We start from the raw sequence: 12373 nt of genomic DNA, 5'->3' as shown, positions 1-12373 counted from the left end.
CAGCTACAAAGGCAAACTGATCTAAGTGTAGTATAGATTAATCAAATTTTATGAGTGTTATTGGTGTTAGGTGATGTGATTTTCTAAATGGTCAACAAATTCTGTTAAAGTTCTTAACAAAGCTAAATATAATCTTGCTGTAATTTACACGTTTTTCATTGACATTTCCATTATGTACCGAAAATACCTTGCATATAATAAAGTACAGAGTTAGATTCTTGCCTCAGAAAGTTTTAAAGAGAATTTTCACTAATGTGAAAGTTTAGAAGGACACTTAAGCGTACTGTAATTATAGGTCATTTAGCACTCCTATTCTCCACTTTCTAAATTAAAGTAGCATCCTTGAATCAAAATTAAGACAATCAAAACTACTCCACAAATTTTAAAAACACCTCTAAAGTGGAGGTACAACCTCTTCTTAGAATCAGACCAGAGCAATAAACCAGAGCCTAAAGTTAGCACTGTATTGACAGTAGTCTTTCATCAGAGATGCCTAAATAGGAGGATGAAGTTCTACTGTGAAATGATGACCCTGGAGTCCATCTAACCTAATTCCAGTGGAGCTTTTGAAGCACTGGTATGTCGTTTTGCTTATGGAGACATTGGTTTCACTTGTACAGTCCTGTCTTAGGATCAAGTTGATATCTCATTTCTTCTAACCCTTTTTGAAATTTCTGTCACTTATTGATAGGCTACCCAGATACTAACTTTCTTCCTGCAGGAGGGTTTTAAGTATCACCTTATCTGAGACTTCTACAACCAGGTTCCCTAGGGAAGACTTGCTTCTTTGTGTTGAAACATTATGTTTTCAATTGTTTCCTGAATCATGACCAGACATTACCATGTCTACCTAGATTCTAAACTTGCCTTTTTGACTTAAATCCTCTTTTAAACAATTATTTCTGTGTCCATTTTTCTCAAAGATTAGGCCTAGTGCCAGACCCAATGCTCTCCACCTACTGGTTACCTCTAATTAATGGCCTCATCTAGCTTATTCATGTAATGTGAAATAAGCATATCAGTATTATGGTCTAGAGGAAATAACAACCTGTCATGTCCAATACAATTAAACCAAATTCATTTTTAATGATCATTGATATATTTTATGTGATAATTTCCAGAAATTTTGAAATGTTTAATTAGAAATTGCATTTTATGATGACATCCACAGTTACAATGTGAGTAAAACTTTTCAGAGTTTGTGAGAATATAAGATGAATTCTTAAAGAAAATATCCAAACCTTTCTTTAAGTTGCCTTTTAACACTGAAATTAAGTTTCTTTATGAAAGGTAAACAAGTGTAAACTGTCATTATAAATCTTTCAAGCATTCCTAAGAATTGAAGAGCATGATTTATTAAAAAGCTTTGTGATGAATGTTTCATGGGTAGTAGTATTATGTTGTGCACATACTATATATTGAGAGTCTAATAGATGTTTTCATCATTTTTAATGTGGCTATAAAAGAAAGGTCAGCTAATTCAGAGACACTATCACTTATGAGAATAATCAAAATGTACTGACCCCATAAAACATTCAGAAGATGTCAAACCACAAAGCCACCTTGTCAACAGATGGAAGACATTGTTTTTCCCTCCTTTTCATTTGTAATAAAAATAAACACAGTTTAGCTTAAAAATCTTCAGGCAAATATTCTGTCATGGTGTAGAAATTTAGCCTAAATTCAGATTTCAAATTCCTCAAGTACATGCTTTTTAATTAAACAATATTTGTTAAGCTCCAACTAAGCTTGCACTGCTCTAAGTGCTGAAAGAGAAAAAAAGAGGAATATACAAGATGGTCTTTCCTCAAATGGAATATAGTTAAATTGGAGAGAAAAGCACACTAACAAAAACTAATAACAATAACTCTAAAAATTAAGAATACCATAAAACAATAAAATCAAAGTTTCAATGAATAGTCATGAAATGGTAAGTCTTTTATTAAAAGATGGTTTTTAAACTGAGAGAAACTGGAGTCATCTGATTTATATAGGAGTATATCATCCAACTGAGATGCCTTTTTCCCTTCCCAGAGGGAACACTTATTCTCATAAAAGATCATTTAATTTTTTTATTCCTCCAAGAAAATTTATCAGCAAAGGGTACTTTGAGGAAACAACAGAAAATTGTCAACACAGAGACCACTATGAGTCATGATGCCATTGTTCATGTTCCAAGTCTAATCTGGAAATAAGCCACATCAACAATGAAATTCAGCCAAAGGTATTGAGAATGTGAGGCAACAGATCTCGTAGGTTGCAGGACTCTTCCAGACATCAGAAGCCAGTGGTAGAAACTCCAAAGGCTGGTTAGACTCAGAGTGCTACATAAATTTAAGGTGGTACTTATCATTGATGGAATTAAATATATCCAAAATTATGTACTTAAACTTAGCAAAAAATAACTTGCTTCAGCTACTTTTAAGAACCACATTGTTTTTCCACCTGAGGTAACATTTGTAGTCTCTGAATCCCAAGAATGGGCTTCACCAGTAAAAGCCTAAACTTTCTAGTAAGAATCACTCTTAATCTTGACTGTCTCTCTGCAAGGAAGATAAAATATCTTACCTAACCATCTCATCACATATGGAAGAATAAAATGCACCCTACACTTAGTTTATTCCCACTAAAACCACAATAACAAGAAGAGATTAAGTCAAAGACCAAGTTATTGGATGTTCATTTATAATGGGAGGAACAGGTATAGTGTCAGCAGTGGTTAATAGTCCTTGTCTACATTGAAAAATCCAAAACTAGGACATGTTTTGCAGGTGTTTGAGGTGCTGACTCATAAGGGCTTCAATTAACCTATATTACCATGAGAATTTCCAATTTAAACTTTAGTCAATTTTTAAAATCAATTAAATGACATTGCTTGCTTTCAAATAACTACTTTAGAGTAACTATTAATAACTAAATTTTTTAAAACTACATAATACCTCTTGGTATAGGGAACATTTCACTGGCATAATTTGAAGTGATCATAGTCATTATCCAAAACAATATCAGGTTGAAAGAAAAATGACAATCAGATGACTTCTCTGATTGCTCAGTTCCAATGAACAGCATTCTCTCTTTCAGGTACTCTCCATTTCTCTTCTCCCTTTCTTGAGTCCAGCTCAAAAATTTTTATTTATTTCCCTGGCTCTACTTCCTCACCTCAACCAAATTTCTGTGACTCACTGTTGTACTTTTCTGGTAGCCACCTTGTTTGCCTTATCTTGCTCTGGCTTGCTCCTGCTGTCAGAAATAAGCTACCATGTTTTGCGCTACCCTATAGAGAGGTCCCCTGAGAATGACCTCTGGCTAAAGCCAATGAGTAGTTGAGACACTCAGTCCAACCGCCCTCAGCAACTGAGTCCTGTGAACAATTATGTGAGGTAAGTGAGCTTACAAGTGGATCTGTACCTATGTGAGCCTTGAGATAAAACAGGAGTCCCACCTTGTGAAAGACAAAGAACCAGAGGACAGTTAAACCACATCTGTCTTCCTGACCCACAAAGGTTGTGAGATAATAAACATATAATTTTTGTTCATTTTGTTAATGTCCTCACCATACTTCTATATTTGCTACAGAGCATTCTTCTCACTATATTGTGATTTTAAGGTTTTCTTTATAAGTTTCATCTATTTTATTTTTCTGTGTTATCTTGTGATTATCTCAACAGGTTGGTACTCTTTTTAGGCACCTAGTCCCTATATACAGTCAAGATTTGTTTACTCAGGCCCAAATTAAGCATTTTCCTTTGGAGCAGAAGTCAGATGAAAGCCAGAGTCTTTTGTAACCTAATGTTGGAAGTCATATAGTTATATTCCATTACTTTTGTCATAATCTATTCTCCAGAAACAGGTTACTAGCTTCAGCCCACAGTGGAAGAAAAGGGATTACACTGTAAATATCAGCAGGTGGAAATCACTGTGACCTGTTTTATAGTCTACCTACTACAGGTGTCACCATATTATTTTCATATTTTATATTTTAAGAAATAAAATATTACACTGTTGAGGTCATCTGTCTTCCCTATCCTGGTGCCATTTACCTGCACTCCTTTTCCCTTTGTCCTCAGAGGTAAACGCTATAGTCACTTGTTGTCTCAAGTTCATATATTAAAAATTGTATTATATATAGTTATCCATGAATATTATATTTTTTACATAAATGACATCATATGCAATATTCTGTAAATTTCCTTGTTCACTAACTATTATATTTTGAGGTATATCTATTTTGTTTCATAAAGATATGGTCTATTCATTTTAGCAGTCTTAATTTTTCAATGAACAAAAAACACAGTTTATGTATCCATTCTCCTTCTGATGGACATGTGAGTTGCTTTCAATTTTTTGTTATTAAACTTACATTGCAGTGAAGTACTTTTATATTTCCTTGTGCATGTGTGGGAGAGTTTCTCCAGGTTTTACATACAGAAGTAGAATTGCTTTCCCAAATTGATCTGCAAACAACATTTTTATGCTTCTCAGAAAAATCTTAACTCTATCTGGGGTACTTTTGGGCTTCACTCTGAGCAGAAGTGGGATAACTTTCTATTCAGGCTCTGTTAGTTTTCTCATTTTTCACAAGAGCACGTCAACTCCAGCTTTACTTTCTATTAAGGCTAAAGGGAATTACCTGACAAAAGCCGTATGTCAGGCTTTTGTCAGAGAGAACAAACTCAAAGTCACATCTAGCCAAGATCTATCAAATGCTCAGATGGGAAAAAAAAATGCTTATGGAAGATTACTTGGAAAATATTCAGACTATCCATTCTGCCTGATGCTCTAAATATGGATTAATCTAGAGCATCAAAGGACTTAAATTATATCAAACTGGTCCCTAGCCTAGAGTCTCACCACTCAAAGTATGGTTCACGGACCAGCAGCGTAAGCATCACCTGGAAGCTTTTTATAAATGCAGATTATATGGCCCTCCCCTCCTGATCTGTTGAAAGGGGGCGTATTTTAACAAGACTCCCAAGTGATTGTATGTATAGTAAAGATTAAAGGAAGAGCACAGTTTTAGATAATTACTTCTAATTTTGTTGTTGATGATTGGGTTTCATCTGCCTTTATTGAAGTAGGTGAAACTCATTGTTATGTACACAATTACAATAATGTTCAGATTATTGACCATTACATCAAATATTAAACTGTTAATGAGGACCCTCCAGAAAAATTTGTCTAATCTAGCGTCAGAAATAGCTGCATTTCTACTGAGTAACTGATTCATTTTAATCCTTAAAAGAGTGGGAAATGTGTAACTGATCAGAGTTTCTTTTTCTTTAACTAATTACCACAAATGGGACTAACCTATGACAGGCATACAGACACTTTGAATTAGTCTCAAACTTGGCTCCATTTTATGTCTCAATATTTGCTGTTTTCATAATTTTCGTATGTTTTAATTCACATTTTCTAGCTGTATTCTATGTATCATTGCAAACCACATTAACTTATATTTGGAACAAGAGAACAAAGGAGTAGAACACGAGGTGATGCCAAACTATACCAAATACAATAGTATCCCATAGTTCTGATCACTCAATCAATACATTCTCTCTTGGTGTCATCCTATAAAATAATGAATGAGACCTAAAGAAGACAAATCCCAACACATCTCTGCCTGATGAGTATGACATTAGAGTTAATGTAATGGATTTTTTTAAAAGAATTTATTTTTTAGAGCAATTTACAACAAAATGAGAAAGCAGAGATTTCTCATCTACCTCCCTTCCCCCCACATGCATACCCTCTCCCATTATCAACATCACTCACCAGAATGATTCATCACTCACAGAATGAACATCACTCACATTTTTACCAAAGATGAACCTACATTAATACATCATAATCACCAATAGTCATAGTTTATGTTAGGGTTCACTCTTGGTGTTGTACATTCTATAGATTTGGACAAATGTATAAGGACATATATCCATCATTATGATATCATTCAGAGTATTTTCACTGCCCTAAAAATCATTTGTACTCTGTTTATCCATCTCTCCCATATGATAAGACTATGCTTAGTTTTATAAGAAACTGCCAAACTGTCTTCCAAAGAGACTGTATTATTTTGTATTCCCATCAGCAAGATATGAGAGTTCCTGTTGCTTCACATCCTCAACAGCATTTGGTGTTTTCAGTGTTCTGGATTTGGACCCTTCTAATAAGTGTGTAGTGGTATCTCATTTTTGCTTTAATTTTCATTTCTGTGATGACGTAAGATGTGGTGTATCTTTTCATATAATTATTTGCCATCTGCATATCTTCTTTGATGACATGTCTGTTAAGGTTTTGGGGCCATTTTAAACTCATGTTGTTGAAGTTCTTATGTTGATTTTTAAAAGTACTTTGTATATTTTAAATAACTTTCATTTATCAGATGTGCCTTTTTGCAAATATTTTCATTGAGGCTGTGGCTTGTCTCCTAATTCTCTTGACTTTTTTTCACAGAATATATTATGGAAATTTAAAAACTTATAAGTACTTTGAAAAATAAAACATTTTAAGGAATGAACACCATACTTAAATAAAATTTAAATGCCAGCACTATGAGATGATGCTCCACATGGCAACAATTGGCATAATCATGAGGCATGAGTTTGCCGGGGTTTGGTACCACAACCTAATTTGAAATTTCTAGGATTTTTCCAAGTAGTTTAGTTCTTACAAAATGTTTCTCTAAATGTTTAGTCTTTTATCAATCATAATTGAAATATAGCACAAAGTGTATTGTACTTAAAATCAGTAGATATATAAATTAAATTGGTTACTTATTAGAAGTGTGACCTTGTCAAAGATACTTATCTGCCCCCTGAGTTTCCATTTCCAAAGAAGACAGTAATAATATCCACTTCAAATGTTTGTTGACAGTATTATTGATATAAGCTATGCAAAAGAGACTGGCACAGAACCTGGTAATAATCAAGCACTAGTGCTTCTCTCTGTTAATTAACCTTGTACTGTTTTGTTGATATATCCAAAAATGACAAAGTCAGAGAACATTTAGAAAATGTTGTTCAAACCACAATGTTAATAGCTGCATAGTTATCCTTAATTTAACTGATTTCTTAGTGTTGGACATTTGAATTATTTCTTATTTTCTACTCATAAATGCTGCTAAGTATATACTTATATCTCTGTGTACATTGTTTATTATTTACTTATGCAAAACACATTTCTAGAAATAAAATATGAGATTGAAGGATATGACTCTTTTGAGACTCTTGATATTCACTGTCAAATTGTCCTTCAGAAATTTAATATTTTTGTTTTCAGTATATGAATTTAGTCTTAATCCTAAATCAGAATTGGAAGCAATTATAATTAAATACATTGAAAATTTTTTGAAATAGGTGTGGAACATAAGACTAACTTATGACCAAGATGACCTTAACATTTTCCTCAGCTTCACTTAACATTTGACAGGTTTCCTCCTGACTATGGTCCCCTAACCTCCATTTTCTTAGAACATTTACTTTATAAGAACTGCAGTTATAAATTCCTTCTTTGCTTCGTGAAATGTAAATCTTTACCCAGTCTCTTACCTGTTTTAAAACCCAAGAATGTCTTTCTCAAAGACCTGGGAGCCATTTTTATTTTTTGAAATGTAATCATCAAAAAAGAGAAGGTCCCTATTTCCCAGACTCTATAAGATGGTAAGAGGCTAACTTCAATAAGCACCAGTTAGTAAACATAGATGGCCTTATCACACTGGCCAAACTCCTCCTTAATGTCCTCTACCTTTCCAGATCTTAAGAACTCACTTTCTGTTTCATAGTTGAGTTTAAGCTCTCTCCTCTATTGCAATAGGTTTAACTCCTATTACAATAGTCTTGAATAAAGTCTTTTTTCCCTGCTTAACTCCAACAGGTGCAATTTTCTTTTGACACTTACCATCTTGTTTGAAGGCATCTGAGGAATGATAAAGATTGATGGGGGAATAATAATGTTGAGCTGCCCCTTGCCAGCTCGGTGAAGAAACACTCAGTGTTCCTAATGGAGGACTGTTGTATCGTGGTCTAGTCTTTGAACCATAGAGGGATGAAAATGAACTCTTCTTCATTCTTAGCAAAGTAGCATATGAAGTAGGGAGACCAGGAAGAGTTCCAGAATATTCTGTAAAACAAATAATAATAATAATGAAAAGTGAATTCTGAGGAAACTGGGTTTTTTTTTTAATGAAAATTTTTCTTCTGAAGACATTGTTGAAAATCTCCCTTGGAGATGCAACAAAATGCAAACTACAGTGGGAATGGAAAAAATAAAATATTAAAAAATATTTTTAACATTTTCTGAAAACTCTACTAGTTATAAAGTTGGTTTTGCAAGAAAGAAAGAGAGAGAGAAAAAAAGACATAAAGGAGGAATGAAAAGAAAGGAAAGGAGGGACTTCCCTGGTGGCACAATGGTTAGGATCCGCCTGCCAATGCAGGGTACACGGGTTTGAGCCCTGGTCTGGGAAGACCCCACATGCCTTGGAGCAACTAAGCCCATGTGCCACAACTACTGAGCCTGCACTCTAGAGCCTGTGAGCCACAACTACTGAGCACACGTGCCACAACTATTGGATCCTGCACACCTAGAGCCCGTGCTCACAACAAAAGAAGCCACCACAATGAGAAGCTCGTGCACCACATCAAAGAGCAGCCCCTGCTCGCTGCAAACAGAGAAAACCCACGCACAGAAATGAAGACCCAATGCAGCAAAAAATAAATTAATTAATTAATTTAAAAAAAAAGAAAAGGAAAGGAGGAAGGAAAAGAGAAAAAGGAAGGAAGGAGAGAAGGAAGAAAGGAAGGGAGGGAAGAAGGACGCAATCCATCCAAATTTCATTTCTTTTATTTTCTTTGTCAGGAATATTTGGTCTTAATATTAGAATATCCATTCACACACATTTAATCAGTTCTTTATTATTTAAACATGAGAAAAAGAGGAAAACAGCATTGTCAATTACATTCTACAAATATAGATTGGATCTTCATCATCTAAAATTTACCATATAGTAAGAAATGTGTCTAATGAAGCATATATATTTGCACTAGACTGTAAGTTATGTCTCATGTTCTTGAAAAGCAGTCAAATTCATTATGGAATGTAAACAAAAAATAGATGGAATTTGTCTTGTAGAGTTTGTTATGTATAATCTATATAACAATATTATTAAGTAGGAATACTATTATGAAAGTCCTAACTTTAATGATTATTGAGAAACGTGTTGCCCATATTTTACTTTAATTTCCAAGATTTTTCATTAGAAGAGATATGCATAGTGCCTGAAGTAGATTGTACTGACTCTTCTTTATGACCACAGGGAAGTCAGTTTGGTGTATAGATCAAACTTTAAAAAACATAAATTAATTATGATGAATTCTAAAAAACAATTAAGAATTGGATTTTTTCTATGTCTAATATCAGCTGTATTCGACAATTCATTGATTTTGGAAATACTTTTAGGAGTCAGACATTTTTAGTCAGGGTATTTGACATTTCAACTTAATGGATGCTAATTTAATTTTGGATAAAAAATAATTTATATTTGTGAGTAAGCTTTCTTACAATTAAGATTATTTAGAATCATTATCCTGTCTCATAGAGATATTTTGGAATACATGAAGCATTTCTGTGATTTGAAAATAACCCTTTAGGTGTTAAGCATCAAATCAAATTTAACATTTTCTGTTCTGTGAAACTGTAAATATGATTTCTCTGAAACTCAAAAAGGTATATTTTTAGATGCACTACACCTTTAAAATGAGCATGATATGTGTAGTCCAATCCCATCAGGAGCTGTTAAGAGATTCATGTCCTTTAGTCTTTGTGTTCAACCACAAGTCTGGTAAAAGTGGATCAATTTTAACTGAAAATAGCTAGACTCTCCTGGGCAAACTATATGAGAACAGATTATGGGTAGACATAAAATCTCCTTTAAAACCTGAAATTAAATGCAAGTTTTGGCACCTAGAAGTGTAAGGTAATGAAAAGAGAATGAGTTTCCTTTAAGGTAGTTTGTAATTTTAGTCTCTGAACCTACTCATTTCTCTATGCAGTCTGTTGCTTTTTTTTTAGCTGCCTACCTTGCTCATATAAAAAAGAAAAAAAGAACTGTCCCATGCTAGTGTTTAAAATGGAGTATGAGAACGACTTATAGTTCTTAAAGCTAGATAAGGATAATCAATGGAAAACTAGAAAGGCCAAAATGAGGTTCAAAAAAGCCAGGATCATGCTTGTAAAACACACACACACACACACACAGACACACAGACACACACACACACACATATATATATATATATACAAAGTGCATACTGTCCAAGGGGTACAATAATTGACTTATGACACTCCATGTAATTAGAGATGAACCAAATTAGGATTTGCTTGTTGTGTTTCACAATAGGATTTCATTTGTTATGTAATCAGTTGCACTGTTGCTGTAGAAATTAGTTTTTCATCAATTAAAGTGACTCCAAAGCTGCTACTAGAAATCTAACAATTTATTCATTCATTCATGTATTCAAAAAGCGTGTAATGAGAACTCAGTAGGGGATAAGTGTGAGGGATACAAGGATGAACAATTATAGTTGTCCCTTCATATCTGCAGATTCTGCATCCACAGATTCAACCAAACACAAATCAAAAATATTCAGGGAAAAAAATTTCCAGGAAGTTCCAAAAAGCAAAACTTGAATTTGCTGCACACCAACAACTATTTATATAATATTTACATTGTACTAGGTATTATAGATAATCTAGAGATGATTTAAAGTATTCAGGAGGACGTGTGTGAATTATATGTAAATACTAAGCCATTTTATACAAGGGCCTTGAGCATCCTTGGATCTTGGTATCCAAAGGAGTCTTGGAACCATTGTCCCATAGATTCTGGGAGAAAATTGTATTGCATCAGCCTTCAAGGACCTTATGATCTATTGATGAAGAAAGGTGAATATGTGTTCAACTTTAGTGTGAGAGAAAAGTAAATTCACGAACCTATGAACTCTCATCCACAGGTGAAGAATCCTCTCATTCAGCCTAGGGACATCAGAAAATGACTTTCAGATGAAATACTATCCAAACTGAGCCCTGAAAGCCTGATAGTGATTAGCTCAGCAAAACTCTGTGTAGGAAAAGAAAGATATTCTATACAAAGGGGAGAAAGTATATGAAGACCGGGAAAGGAAAGGCAGCATGTCATACTTGGTAGATTAAAATAGTCTGGAACTCAGGGTTAGAGACATACAGGTGAGAGGAGAGGTAAGGCTGGATAATTAAACAAGGGACCAGTGATGAAATGCCTGGTATATCATGTGAAAATGGAAGGAAAACAATATGCATTTTAGAAAGACCACTCTGGCTGAAGTGTCATTTGGACTAAGACAAAAGGAAAAAAGACTACCCAAGAGACTAAAACTGTAATAAAAGCAAAGTTTAGTCAAAACTGAGAAGGTGATCATCTGTATGGGAAGGAAATAAATAAAATTACTGACAGATTGAATTACAAGCAAGGAAGGGAAAGTAAGAAACTGAGGATGGTCTGTGCTACAAGAAGATGGATAAAAATGCAGGAAAAGTCACGTGCTTGAGATGAAAGCTCAGTAATTCAGTTTTGGGCAGGTAGAGAGCTAGAGGTGCTTCTAGCGCATTTATGTTGATTATAAAATTCTGCAAACATAAAGGCTCATGAGAGATTATTAAATGGTAAACGAATAGGTGGTTATAAAAACTATGAGAATTGATAAATTTGCCAATGAAATAGGTAAAATTAAAACTTGAGTGTTTAAAATGGTAACCTGAGGAGCACCAGCATTTCAAATAAAAGCAGAGGTAGTGGAACCTGGAAAGAAAAGAGGAAAATCAGAAAAGTGGGATGTCATTGAAGGGAAGGGAAGGGAAGAGAGTCTTTCAAAGCAAATGGGAGAGCAGTAGACAGTGTTAAAGATCAGTGTGGAGAGGCTGCCCTGCAAAGAGGGGATGCCCAGGAGTATCAAAGCTGCCCTACTGTTCCACATACAATGCACAGTTGTACGTGAAAGTGGGGTCAGAGTCAGGAGCTGAAGAGTACTTTCCAGGCTCTGGAGAGAGTCTCAAACCCCTAAGCTGCCATTTCCATTGCATTAGAAGTAAAGACCCTGGACTTAGCCGGTAGCCTCCATTAGTCTCCTGGTCTGAACGCAACTGATTATTAATTCAGTGAGGTATCCCTCTCTCAAGGGCATTTTTAATTCTTCTACCTGATGCCGTTCTAGCTGCCCAGGCCTTTTTTTCTGACATCTCTGATTTTTCCACTCTGCAATCCCAGTTCTGGGGATCCTCAGCTCTGGAAAATAGATATATTAGCATAAATAAATGGGAAGTGGTGTTTCAATTACAGGAC

The 12373-nt window shown here is 34.5% G+C and overlaps 1 protein-coding gene across 1 annotated transcript in view; it reads right to left on the bottom strand.

Annotated features, from left to right (window-relative positions):
- The window catches only part of CNTN5 (contactin 5), a 586668-nt gene that overhangs the window by 559042 nt on the left and 15253 nt on the right, over window positions 1-12373 (bottom strand). The window contains exon 2 of the mRNA XM_060105234.1: window positions 7897-8164. Within this exon, the coding sequence (XP_059961217.1) occupies window positions 7897-8164 (268 nt within the window). The remainder of the gene's footprint in view (window positions 1-7896; window positions 8165-12373) is intronic.

This window comes from Mesoplodon densirostris, chromosome 7 (assembly GCF_025265405.1).
Source record: "Mesoplodon densirostris isolate mMesDen1 chromosome 7, mMesDen1 primary haplotype, whole genome shotgun sequence".
In the NCBI taxonomy this organism is placed as follows: domain Eukaryota; kingdom Metazoa; phylum Chordata; class Mammalia; order Artiodactyla; family Ziphiidae; genus Mesoplodon; species Mesoplodon densirostris.
The sequence above is the reverse complement of the archived record's forward strand: the minus strand, read 5'-3'. Positions and strand labels throughout refer to the sequence as shown.